The following is a 14,418-nucleotide window of genomic DNA, read 5'->3' as shown; positions in this document are numbered from 1 at the left end:
CTTCTTTTTCTTAGCTTATATTCTAAATTTTCTATAATCCATAGATTTTTTTAATAATTAAAGAAAAACTTACTTGACGTAAAGTTTTGCTGGCTGCAGAAATTTCCATTAGATAACTATCAGCGTCATCAAAATAGCCTTCAACTTTAACTTCCAACAAATTTGGGTTTCCAACGACTACTTTCAGCAGTGGGATTTCAAGTGTTTGAACACCTTTGGAAACAAAGCCAAGAGTGAACATGAAATCATGAAAATTTTAAGTAATTTCATAATGACTGGCTGATCAGAATTCTAGAACATCTACAGAATCTATTTATACAGAGTTAACTTTAATAGTTCTTAGAAAAACTTAACTTTGCAAATATTTTCTAATTTTTTTCACAGAAATATTGCTCCCCTCCACCCCTCATTCCTCAGCCAGATTCTCGAAGGCAGTCACTTGGATAGTCTTGGTCACACTGAGTTGGCTAACTCAGTAGAGAAACTGAGAATACACGCTCAATTTAAAGGGCTGTCAATCAGTTGCTGCCAAGAGAAAAACCCTAGGCATTTAACACAATATGTCATTAGGCCATTTCCTGCTTTCAGGGCCCCTGTTTGCAACCTCTCCATACTGAGAAATTTAATGGAAAGAGAGATTTGAAGGACCATGTAATCTAATTGCCATCTTTACTAATTAGTAAATCAGAGCTGAATAGTAAATAAGTTGCCTCAAGTCTCAGCTCTAGCAGTTTCCCTTAAACCAAAGTGATCTGGCCAGTGCTTCCTAAACTGTAACTGGGGATTTTGTTAGAATGCCAATTCTGACTTAACAGTTCTGAGGAGGGGGCTGAGATTCCACATCCTGTTCCCTTCATACCTTTATTGAGGTATACTGACAAATAAAATTGTATACTTTTAAAGTGTATAATGTGGAGATTTGTTGTACTTATACATTGTGAAATGATTACCACAATTAAGTTAATTAATACAGCCACCACCTCACATTGTGTGTGTGTGTGTGTGTGTGTGTGTGTGTGTAGTGGGAACACTTAAGATCTACTCTCTTAGCAAATTTCAACTATACAGTACAGTATTATTAACTATAGTTATCATGCTATGTATTATATCCCCAAGACATTTATTTTATAACTGGAAGTTTGTACTCTTTGACCAACATCTGCCCATTTTCTCCACCCCCCAGCCTCTGGCAACTGGCACTCTATTTCTATGAGTTAGACTTTTTTTTTTTAAAGATCCCAAATATGAGTGAGATCACACACTACTTGTCTTTCTCTGGCTTATTTCACTCAGCATAATGTCTTCCAGGTTCATCCATGTTGTTCATCCTTCTTTTTTATGGCTGTATAATATTTCTTTGTGCATATATACCACATTTCTTTATCCATTCATCTGTTGATGGACCCTTACATTGTTTCCATACCTGGGCTATTGTAAGTAATGCTGCAATGAAAGTGGGAGTACAGATACCTCTTCAAGATACTGATTTTGTTTCCTTTCAATATATACCCAGAAGTGGGATTGCTAGACCATATGGTAGCTCTATTTTTAAATTTTTTGAGAAATTTCCACACTATTTTTCATAGTGACTGAACAAATTTATATTCCTACCAAGAGTGCACAAGGGTTCCCTTTACTCCACATCCTCACCAGAACTTAACTATCTCTTGTGTTTTTGATAACAGCCATTCTAACAGGTGTGAGGTGATATCTCATTATAGTTTTGATTTGCATTTCCCTGATGATTAGTGATATTGAACACTTTTCCATATACCTGTTGGCCATTTGCATATCTTTGGAAAAATATCTATTCAGATACTTTACACATTTTAAATTGGATTATTTGTTTGCTATTGAGCTGTATGAGTTCCTTTTATATTATAGATACTAACCCCTTATCAGATATATGGTTTGCAAATGTTTTCTCCCACTCTATATGTTGCCTTTTCTTTTTTTTTTTAACGTTTTTATTGGAGTATAATTGCTTTACAATGGTGTGTTAATTTCTGCTTTATAACAAAGTGAATCAGTTATACATATACATATATCCCATATCTCTTCCCTCTTGCATCTCCCTCCCTCCCACCCTCCCTATCCCACCCCTCTAGGTGGTCACAAAGCACCGAGCTGATCTCCCTGTGCTATGCGACTGCTTCCCACTAGCTATCTATTTTACATTTGGTAGTGTTTATATGTCCATATATATACTACCACTCTCTCACTTTGTCCCAGCTTACCCTTCCCCCTCCCTGTGTCCTGAAGTCCATTCTCTAGTAGGTCTGTGTCTTTATTCCCGTCTTGCCCCTAGGTTCTTCATGACTTTTTTTTTCTTTTTTTAAGATTCCATATATATGTGTTAGCATACGGTATTTGTTTTTCTCTTCCTGACTTACTTCACTTTGTATGACAGACTCTAGGTCCAACCACCTCACTACAAATAACTCAATTTCGTTTCTTTTTATGGCTGAGTAATATTCCATTGTATATATGTGCCACGTCTCCTTTATCCATTCATCTGTCGATGGACACTTAGTTTGCTTCCATGTCCTGGCTACTGTAAATAGAGCTGCAATGAACATTGTGGTACATGACTCTTTTTGGATATGGTTTTCTCAGGGTATATGCCTAGTAGTGGGATTGCTGGGTCATATGGTAATTCTATTTTTAGTTTTTTAAGGAACCTCCATACTGTTCTCCATAGTGGCTATATCAATTTACATTCCCACCAACAGTGTATGAGGGTTCCCTTTTCTCCACACCCTCTCCAGCATTTATTGTTTGTAGATTTTTTTTTATTAATTTATTTATTTTTGCTGTGTTGGGTCTTCGTTTCTGTGCGAGGGCTTTCTCTAGTTGTGGCAAGCGGGGGCCACTCTTCATCGCAGTGCATGGGCCTCTCACTATCGCGGCCTCTCTTGTTGCGGAGCACAGGCTCCAGACACGCAGGCTCAGTAGTTGTGGCTCATGGGCCTAGTCGCTCCGCGGCATGTGGGATCCTCCCAGCCCAGGGCTCGAACCCGTGTCCCCTGCATTAGCAGGCAGATTCTCAACCACTGCGCCACCAGGGAAGCACCCCTGTTTGTAGATTTTTTGATGATGGCCATTCTGACTGATGTGAGATGATATCGCATTGTAGTTTTGATTTGCATTTCTCTAATGATTAATGATGTTGAGCATTCTTTCATGTATTTGTTGTCAATCTGTATATCTTCTTTGGAGAAATGTCTGTTTAGGTCTTCTGCCCATTTTTGGATTGGGTTTTTTTTTTTTTGATATTGAGGTGCATGAGCTGCTTGTAAGTTTTGGAGATTAATCCTTTGCCATTTGCTTCATTTGCAAATATTTTCTTCCATTCTGAGGGTTGTCTTTTCGTCTTGTTTATGGTTTCCTTTGCTGTGCAAAAGCTGTTAAGTTTCGTTAGGTCCCATTTGTTTATTTTTGTTTTTATTTCCATTTCTCTAGGAGGTGGGTCAAAAAGGATCTTGCTGTGATTTATGTCATAGAGTGTTCTGCCTATGTTTTCCTCTAAGAGTTTTATAGTGTCTGGCCTTACATTTAGGTCTTTAATCCATTTTGAGTTTATTTTTGTGTATGGTGTTAAGGAGTGTTCTAATTTCATTCTTTTACATGTAGCTGTCCAGTTTTCCCAGCACCACTTATTGAAAATTCCTTTTCATTTTGTTTTTTGTTTCCTTTGCTGTGCAAATGTTTTTTTAGTTTGATATAGTCCCATTTGTTTACTTTTGCTTTTATTTCCTTTGCTTGTGGTGTCACATCCAAAAAAAAATCATTGCCAAGACCAATGTCAAGGGGGCTTTTCCTTCATTTTTTTTTCTAGGGTTTTTATGGTTTCAAGTCTTACATTTAAGTCTTTAATCCATTTTGAATTAATTTTTGTGAGTGGTGTAAGATAGGGGTCCAGTTTTATTCTTTTGCACATGGCTGTCCAGTTTTCCCAACACCATTTATCGAAGAGACTATTCTTCCCCCATTGGCTCCCTTGTCAAAACTTAGTTGACTGTGTATGCATGGGTTTATTTCTGGGATCTCTATTCTGTTCCATTGGTTTATGTGTCTATTTTTATGCCATTACCGTAATGTTTTGGTTAATATAGCTTTGTAATAGAGTTTGAAATTAAGAAGTGTGGTTCCTCCAGCTATGTTCTTTGTCAACATTGCTTTGGCTACTCAGGGTCTTTAATGTGAATACACTATATTAACAGAATGAAAGATAAAAATTATTATCTCAACAGATATAGAAAAAGCATTTGACAAAATTCAACATCCAGTCATGAATAAAACTCCCAACAAATTAGGTTTAGAAGGAATGTACTTCAACACAATATAGGCCATATGTGACAAGTCCATAGCTAACATCATACTCATACTTATCATACTCAAGCTTAAAGCTTTTCCTCTAAGATGAAGAACAAGACAAGGATGTTCCCCCTCACCACTTCTATTCAACACAGTACTGGAAGACTTACCCAGAGCAATTAAGAAAGAAAAAAGGCAACCAAATCAGAAGGGAAGAAGTAAAATTGTGTCTGTTTGCAGATGACAGAATATTATATTTAGAAGGCTCTAAAGGCTCTACCAAAACACTGTTAGAATAAAAAGGTTCAGCAGGGCTTCCCTGGTGGCACAGTGGTTGAGAATCTGCCTGCCAATGCAGGGGACACGGGTTCGAGCCCTGGTCTGGGAAGATCCCACATGCTGCGGAGTAACTAGGCCCGTGTGCCACAACTACTGAGCCTGCGCGTCTGGAGCCCGTGCTCCGCAACAAGAGAGGCCGTGACAGTGAGAGGCCCACGCACCGCGATGAAGAGTAACCCCGCTCGCCGCAACTAGAGAAAGCCCACACACAGAAACGAAGACCAACACAGCCTAAATAAATAAATAAATAAATAAATTAAAAAAAAAAAAAAAAGGTTCAGCAAAGTTGCAGGATAAAAAATCAATGCACAAAAATCAGTTGTGTTTCTATACACTAGCAATGAACTAGCTGAAAGAGAATTTAAGAAAATGACTCCATTTATAGCACCAACAAAAAGAACAAAATATTAGGAATAAATTTAATCAAGGAGGTGAAAAACATATACACTATGACACCAGTGAAAGAAACTAAAGATGACACAAATAAGCTGAAAGACATCTCATGTTCATGAATTGGAAGAATTAATATTATTAAAATGTCCATACCACCTAAAGCAATCTACAGATTGATTGTAATTCCTATCAAAATTCCATTGGCATTTTTCGCAGAAATACAAAAGAAAACCCTAAAATTTGTTTGCAACCAGCAAAGACTGTGCATTTCTAACAAGCACCTAAGTGATGCCAATGAAGCTGATCCAGGGACGACATCTTGAATAGCATGGACTAGGTTTTTCTTCAAAGAGGCAACTGAGTTGATTTGCTGATTATTATTTGTTTCTTCAAACTGAACAAGTTTAAAATATAATAAATTAGTTGTTAAATACAATTAAAGCTAAAATAGTTAGAACATTTGGGATTTGTGCTGGAATACAGAGAAATAACAAAGGAACAGAATTTTTAAAACCCAGAAATGGTTAAAATAATAGGTAAATTGCATTGTTTTTAAAAATCAGTGAAGAAAAAATACATTATTCAATAAGTGATGTTGGAACAACTACCTAACCACCTGTAATACACCAAAACAAAGTGTAGATAAATTAAATAATTAGATGGAAAGTTAAGGCCATAAAAATTAAAACCCTAAAATTACTTGAAGGAAATATGGACAATTAGTTATATAATCAAAGAGAAAGGATTCTAAGGGTTTCAGAAAGAAGTTTTTTCAGAATATTTAGTCCACAATGCTGACGGAAATAGAAATACATGTCTCCAATTTTTTTCAAAGCCTATAATTTTCATTTTTATAAATTGCACTTGGTTATGTTTTTCAAATAAGCTTGTTTTTTTAAATAGTGTTTTGTCCTTTCATTATGGTTCATATGCTTTCTTTTATCTTTTTAAGAGTTTTACATATTTTATATTTTACAATTGTTTTTATAGTGTCTTTCTGATTTTTCCATTAACTCAAGATTAAAACTTTGTTACCTATGCTTGTTGAGTTTCTCTTATGTTGGGTCATTTCCTTACATTTTTTTTTTTTTTTTTTTTTTGCGGTACGCGGGCCTCTCACTGTTGTGGCCTCTCCCGTTGCGGAGCACAGGCTCCGGATGCGCAGGCTCAGTGGCCATGGCTCACGGGCCTAGCCGCTCTGCAGCATGTGGCATCTTCCCAGACCGGGGCACGAACCCGTGTCCCCTGCATCGGCAGGCGGACTCTCAACCACTGCGCCACCAGGGAAGCCCCCTTACATGGTTTTAAAATTCTTTTCCTCAATTTATGTTCATGAAGATTGATTTTTCTGTGGAATTCCATGTTACCTTGTTTATGAAAGTATTCCTACAGAGGGCTTTGGGCTTCCTTATGCTGTGACCCAGGCATTGTAATGATGTCTCAGCTTGGGATTCTTGTATTTGGTGGGTAGTGTCTAGGTGTTACACAGTCTTGGAGTTTGGGTTTTTTACAAGAAATTCTTTGAATTCCGTGGAGATGACAATCTCCCTACCTCTTTCTTTGAGTTGTTGGGTAGCGTTTTCCTTATCCTCTCTTCACCCTTCACGATTTGATAGTTCCAGCTTTACTTAATGTTCTCATTTCCAACTTCCTACCACAGGGTAGAAATGTCTAAAGGTCTCCATCTTCTACAAATGTTTGGGCATTAAATTCATCCCACTGCCTATATGGCCTATGTCTGAGCCTCAAAACCTTCCAGGATCCACATATTAGCTAATTTTTTCGACTTTGAGTTCCCTTTTCATTTCTGGTGACAGGATTTTCTTTTTTCCCTCCCCTTCCTTCCATATTTTTCCCTCAATTTCTAGCTCAGTAATTTACTAAAATTTTTCATTTTATTTCTTTCCAGTATGCCATTTCCCAATCATTTTTAGTAAGTTTTATATTAGTTTTGTAATAAATAAACACCTTGAAAATGGAGAAAAGTATAGAATTCTATTTAAAAGCCTTTTTTTTGGCTTAAAATAAACACTTGAAATGATTATAACAACACCAAGGTAATTATAATGTTTTCTTTTCAGAGGGCAGCAAAAATCTAAACTAAAATCCTGTGTACATTTGGGCTGGTAATTTAAGCTCATTTATAAAATAAGGATTATAATCTAGTCTTTTAGGGTTGTTATAAACATTAAATTTTTAAATGAATAAAAAATCATTTAATACAGAGCTTTGCATAAGTGCTCAATAATTAGAGCTAATACTGTTATTGGTAGAATGCCACCTACTACAGAAACCAAAGATAAAGGAAATATCAAAGAGTATATTTTACATTCAAGAAAAGCAATAACATCTCCGTTTGATACTTCCCAATAAAAATAAACTTACCTTTTGTATTAGGTATGACTTTAATTTTTAAAGTATGAGATTTCCCCAGATCAATGTATTTCAGGACATTGAGGGATAGTGAATCATCATGTTGTTGAAACCAGTAATTACATGGTTTTGAATGTATGTTCCATGTTCGTCCATCCCTTTGTCCAAAGTTGTATAAGAACCAGGAGCCTTTTAGAAAGGTCATATTGTGGGGTACTGTTTCAGGCATGGTAGCGATAGCTAAAGCATTCTCATTATCTAAAATCCTTGTAATCAGGAAGCTGCTGTAACCAGGAATCACCACAGTCTTTTCTATATCCGAATCTTGAAATGAGGAAGTAACACCTGAAGCTAAAACAGGAATGATTTGGTATAAAATAAAACAGCCAATATTCTCCAAGTAATACTGGTGGACATAACTGAGGAATACACTAGTTGAGTTTTTAAATTATGGTCTTAACTAGAGGACACATTTGCCAGATTCCAGGTTATAATTCAAATTATTTTGTAGAAAGTGTATTGCAAATATGCCAAGCACAGTTTTTACTGTGAAAGTAGTTCTATAAATTTCTCAGCAGAAAAAAATCCACATAGCGCTAAGTAATTATAAGAAATCTGATTTTTTTACCATAGAAATGGTAAAAGTCTTAATAACCCAGAGTCTTTATTGTGATTTTATAAGAGAAGGATAATGTAGCTAGTGTTTTCCCTAGGGCCTAAAGGTCTGCCTATTACATAGCAGATGCTCAATAAATATTTGTTGAATAAATGAATAATTGATTGCTTAAGAAGAGCATGAAGATTTAGAAGAAAAGAGGCTTGAGGGCAGGACCATAAAGAACACCATTATGTAAAAATGGGAAGGAAAAAAAAACTCCACAAAGGAGACAAAGAAGAAATGATTGGAGAAAATCCATCAGAGAGGATATGAGGGAAGCCAAAAGATAGCTGTTTGAAGGAGAGGGAAGTCATCATTTTTAAATGTTTTTGAAACATGTCAACAATGATACTCACCTCGTTCTGAAAAAATAAGTGAAGTAGTCAGAAGAGAATCTCATAATTCCCTTTATTATGCACACACGCTCTAATTTTTCCCATTTCAACAAACCAACAAAAATCCTTTCCTACATTCCCTCCAACTACCACATCATTTCTCTCCTCCCCTTCATTGTGAAATTCCCTGAAAGGGCTGCCTTTATTCACTATCTTCAATTCCTCGCCTCTCAGAAGTTTATAAACCTAACCCAATCAGACTTTTGTCTACATGACTCCACCCAACAACAGCTTTTATCAAGGTTACCAATGACTTGACACAGATCCATTGGGCAGTTTTCTCTCCTCATCTTACCTCACCTCTTGGCAGCATGTAGCGCAGCATCATTCCCTCTTTCTTGAAGTACCTTCTTCACTTGGTTTCTGAGACATGCTCTCTCTTAGTTCTTCTCCTAGCAGACCATCTGGTCTTCCTGTTCTCTGACCACTAACTGTTGGACCTCAGACTTTTTCGTTTCTATACCTACACTAGCTTTCCCAGGGATCTCATCTGATCTCATAGCATTAACTATCATATATGCTGACCACTTGATCCCCCCCTTTTTTGAGATATAACTGATATATAACATTAGTTTCAGGTGTACAATACAGTTTGATATTTGTATATATTGCAAAATAATAACCACAGAAATCTAGCTAACATCCATCACCACACATAGTTACAACTTTTCTTCTTGTGAGGAAAACTTTTAAGATCTACTCTCTTAACAACTTTTAAATATACAATGCAGTGTTAGCTATAGTCACCATGTTTTACATTACATTCCTATGACTTATTTATTTTATAATTACAAGTTTATATCTTTTGATCCCTTCACCGAACCCCCACCTCTGGCAACTACCAATCTATTCTGAGTTTATTTATTTGTTGTTTGCTTGTTTTTAGATTTCACATATAAGTGATGTCATACAGTATTTGTCTTTCTCTGTCTGACTTATCTCAAAATAATGCCCTCAAAATTCATCCATGTTGTTGCAAATGGCAAGATTTCCTCCTTTTTTATGGTTGAATAATATTTTACTGTATATATGTATATATGTATAAACACATCCAATTTTCTTTATCCATTCATCTATCAATGGACACAGGTTGCTTCTATATCTTGGCTACTGTAAATAATGCTGCAATGAACAAGGGGGAGTATATATCTTTTCAAGTTAGCATGTTCATTTTCTGTGGATAAATACTCAGATGTGGAATTGCTTGATAATATGGTAGTTCTATTTTTAATTTTTTGAGGAAACTTTATGTTGTCTTCCATAGTGACTGTACCAATTTACATTCCCACCAACAGTGCACAAGGATTTCCTTTTCTACACATCCTCCCCAACAATTTTTATTGCCTGTCTTTTTTTTTAATATTTATTTATTTGGTTGCACTGAGTCTTAGTTGCAGCTCCAGGGTTCCTTAGTTGTGGCTCACCAGCTCCTTAGGTGTGGCATGGGGGCTCCTTTCTTGTGGCATGTGAACTCGTAGTTGCAGCATGCATGTGGGATCTAGTTCCCTGACCAGGGATCGAACCTGGGCCCCCTGCATCAGAAGCACAGAGTCTTATCCACTGCACCACCAGGGAAGGCGAAGGTATGTATTTACTGGTGGATAAATACATACCTGCACCAAAGAATGTATATGTTAACATGTTAAGGCCGAATACATACCACCTTATGTATTAAGGTGGATAGGTATGTATTTATTGGCAGTTTGTTAATTGTTTCCTAGGTGTTTTATACTTTCTCTGTTCCTTTCTTCTTTTGCTCTCTTTCTTTGTGAGTTGATGATTTTCTGTGGTTATCTGTAGTGGCTTAGATTCCTGTTTGTTTTGTGTATCTACTATAGGTTTTTGCTTTGTGGTTACCACTGGGCTTACATAAAACAACTTATATTTATAATAGTCTATTTTAAGTTGATAACAACTTAAGTTTGAATGCATTCTAGGGCTCTACATTTCTACCCCCCCAATTTATGTTTTTGATATCAAAATTCACATATTTTTATCTTGTGTATCCATTAACTAATCATTGTAGTTAGTTTTTTTACTATCTTTGTCTTTAACTTTCATACTAGCTTTACAAGTGATTAACTACCATTACAACATAAGATTATTCTAAATTTTACTATATATTTGCCTCTACCAGCGAAATTTATACTTTCACACATTTTCCTATTACTGATTAGCTCTCTTTTGTTTCACCTTAAAGAAATTCCTGTAACATTTCATGTAAAGCCAGTCCAGGATGATGGACTCATTTGGTTTTTGCTTGTCTGGAAAACTCTTTATCTCTCCTTCAATTCTCCATGAAAACGTTGCTGGTAGATAGATATACTTGGTTGGCAATTTTTTTCTTTCAGCACTTTGACTATATCATGTCATTCCCTTCTGATGTGCAAAGTTTCAGTTGAAAAATCTGCTGATAGTCTTATGGGGGGGTTCTACTGTAGGTAACGAGTTATTTTTCTCTTGCCACTTTTAAGATTCTCTTCTTGTCTTTAACTTTTGACACTTTAATTATAATGTGTCTTGGGTCTCCCTGGGTTCATCTTATTTGGAACCCTATAGGCTTCCTGGATCTGGATGTCTGTTTCTTTCCCCAGGTTATAGAAGTTTCTAGCCATTATGTGTTCAAATAATTTTTCTGCTCCTTTCTCTCTCTCTTCTCCTTCTGACTGCTCAAATGTATTTCTCCAGCCCAGAGGTCTTTCCTGAACTCCAGACTTGTCTTTCTATATATCTACCTTATTTCTCCACTTGGATGAGTAACAGACATCTTACATTTAATATGATCTCTCACCTGATTATTGCAATAGGCTCTTAACTGATTTCTCTGCTTTCCTTCTTGCCCTCTCTCTGTCACATGCCCAGTCTGTTCTCAACAGAGCAGCTAGTTCAATCATGTTACTTTCTGCTCAAAACATTCCAAAGGCTTGCCATTTACTCAGAGTAAAACCCAAATCCTTATAATAAACTATACTAACTTTTGCTATGTATCTATCATATAATCCTTTGAAATAGAAATATGTTACATGACAGTGATTCAAAATTATTTCATTATGTAGAGTAAAGTCTGGACTTCTTGACTTTTCTCACTGTTTCTGAGCACTGTTAAAGACAAAATAACATCATATTATAGAAATAAATGATAGGTGTTACTACTGGTGAAATATCAATGAAGTGATAGCTAGGTTTCATTGTATTATAAATAAAGAATTCCTCCAGGAATCTAAGTATATGTAGACTTCTGTAGATTACCAATTGGACTAAAATTTGAAATCTATTGTTCTATAAAAGAGCATGAACACTTTTCCCAAAAGATAATTTCTCATTTTCCCCAGCCATCAGAGAGATATATTACTACACTTACTTTGTAATTGAAGACTAAGCTTATAGGAGAAATTTCCAGCTTGATTAATGGAAAGGGAACTAGACAAACAAGAGCTTTCATGCACTTCCTCTACTCCAAAAGGGTCTATAATTTCTGCAATAACTGATGACAAAAATCCTTCAGGAGTGTTATGTTGCAATATCTTTTTTATGTAAGCTGTTCCAGTTTTCCTAAAAACAAACCAACAAACATCATGCAACTTGGGTAAAACTGTGGCTTAAATTAGCAAGTTCATAACCATATAATTTATAAATAAAATTTACCACAAATGGCTAACAAATGAATATTTGAGTAACATTTGTTCAACCTCATTAGTAATCAATGAAATGTCGATTACAGCAATGGGATATGATTTTTCACCTATCAAATTAGGAAAGGTTTTTAAAAGACAGTGTTTAATAGTGGTAAGAATTTAGTGGAGATAGGCACTAATGGGATTGTAAACTGGTACAAGATTCCTAGAAAGCAATTTGACATTATGCATTAAGAGTGCTAACATTATTTGTTTCACCCTTTGATTCCATAAATCTACTGATAGGGCTCTATCCTAAGGAAAGAACTTGAAACACAGAGGAGGAGGGGGAGAAAAGCTTTCCATACAAAGATGTTCATCACAGCATTATGATAAAAGCTAGAAATAAAAATGCCAACAATAGGAAAATTAAGTAAATGATAATACCTGATCTACCTAGGCAAAATACATCTATTAAAATGCTACTTACAAAGAGTTTTTAATTATCTAAGGAAAGTGGTCACATTATAATGTCAAAATGAAAGAAGCATAGTGAAGAATGTTGAAATGCGTGTTGAAAAGGACTAATCAGTAATTCATCAAGGTGTTAACAGTCATGATTTCAGTTGTCTTCTTTGTATTTGCCTGTCTTTTAGGAAATTTCTACAGTGAGCATGTGCTTTATAATCAAGAAAAACCATCTATTTTTAAAATGTTAAGCTAAGATATCCATGTGCAAAAAATAAATCTACACAGAGACCTTACACCCTTCACAAACAATTTAACTCAAAATAAATTACAGACTTAAACATAAAATGCAAAACTCTAAAACTCCTAGAAGAGAACATAGGAGAAAACCTAGATGAACTTGGGTATGGCGATGACTTTTTAGATACGGCACTAAGGACACAATCCATGAAAGAAAAAAATTGACAAGCCATACTTTATTAAATTAAAAACTTCTGCTCTGTGAAAGACACTGTCAAGAGAATTAGAAGACAAGCCATAGACTGGGAGAAAATAGTTGTGAAAAACATATCTGACAAAGGACTGTTATCCCAAATAAACTGTAGGGGAGGAATAAAACCTCTTTCTCCTCCACCCTCCTAGGTTCTGTGCCCGAGACCCTAGAAATTAAACTGATGAAAGCCAGATTAACAATAAAAAATGAACACTTTATTAATGTGTGTCATGCTTACACAGGGGAGACACCTCAGTGATGAGTAACTCAAAGCGGTGGTTAGAACCTGGAGCTTGTCTAGCATCTTAATAAAGAACAATAAATTTGTGGAGAAGTGACAAGATAAAGAAAAAGGGGCTAAGGCTTTTAGGGGTGGCAAACAGTGAAAAAGTAAATATATGGGAGAAACTATTGGAAGATAAGGGTTGTTTTTAGTAATGCTTGTTATGCAGATTCCTCTCAGTGTCTCTGAACTGGTAAGAGTCTCCAGTTGTCTCTGGTGATTAGGAATCATCCTGCCTTTCTTGGTAGAGAGGTGGAGGGCAAGGGATTTTTTCGTATGTCTGCTTCTTCTTAATTGCCTTAGGCTAAAAATAATCTTTATGCCAAAGTGGTATATTTTGGATTGCCATATGCCAGTCCCCTACAATACAAACAACTCTTAAAACTCAACAGTAAGAAAAGAAACAGCCCAGTTAAAAAGTGGGCAAAAGGTCTAAATAGACACCTCACTGAAGAAAACATGCAGATGGCAAATACACATATGAAAAGATGCTTATATGCATCATATATCATCGGGAAATGCAAATTAAAACAACAACGAGATACTATTATATGCTTATTAGAATGGCAAAAGTCCAAAATATTGACAACACCAAATATTGGTGAGGATGTAGGGCAACAGGAACTCTCATTTATTGCTGGTGGGAATGCAAAGTGGTACAGCCACTTTGAAAGCCACTTACCATATGATCCAGCAATCAAATTCCTTTGTATCTATTCAAATGAGTTAAACACAAAACCTGAACAAGGATATTTATGGCACCATTATTCAAAATTGCCCAAACTTGGAAGCAACCAAGATGTCCTTCAGTAGGTGAATGGATAAAAAAAACTGTGGTACACCCAGACAATGGAATGTCATTCAGTGGTAAACAGAAAGGAGTTATCAAGTCATGAAAAGATATGAAGGAAGCTGAAATGCATATTACTAAGTGAAAGAAGCCAATCTGAAAAGCTACACACTGTGTGATTCCAACTATATGACATTCTGAAAAAGGCAAAACTATGGAGACAGTGTAGATGTCAGGGGTTAGTGGGGATGGATGGATGAATAGGCAGAGCAGAGAGGACTTTTAGGGCAGTGAA

At 35.9% G+C, this 14,418-nt stretch overlaps 1 protein-coding gene and 1 non-coding gene across 2 annotated transcripts in view; both read right to left on the bottom strand.

Annotated features, from left to right (window-relative positions):
• The window catches only part of CATSPERB (cation channel sperm associated auxiliary subunit beta), a 131,542-nt gene that overhangs the window by 21,513 nt on the left and 95,611 nt on the right, over positions 1-14,418 (bottom strand). The window contains exons 17-19 of the mRNA XM_060096021.1: positions 11,837-12,027; positions 7,435-7,767; positions 74-213 (exon numbers count right to left, since the gene is read on the bottom strand). Of these exons, the coding sequence (XP_059952004.1) occupies positions 74-213; positions 7,435-7,767; positions 11,837-12,027 (664 nt within the window). The remainder of the gene's footprint in view (positions 1-73; positions 214-7,434; positions 7,768-11,836; positions 12,028-14,418) is intronic.
• TRNAR-UCU (transfer RNA arginine (anticodon UCU)) lies at positions 9,978-10,050 on the bottom strand. Its single transcript has one exon. It is a non-coding gene; the product is annotated as a tRNA-Arg (tRNA).

The sequence above is a fragment of the Mesoplodon densirostris genome, chromosome 4 (assembly GCF_025265405.1).
Source record: "Mesoplodon densirostris isolate mMesDen1 chromosome 4, mMesDen1 primary haplotype, whole genome shotgun sequence".
NCBI classification, from domain to species: Eukaryota; Metazoa; Chordata; class Mammalia; order Artiodactyla; family Ziphiidae; genus Mesoplodon; species Mesoplodon densirostris.
The sequence above is the reverse complement of the archived record's forward strand: the minus strand, read 5'-3'. Positions and strand labels throughout refer to the sequence as shown.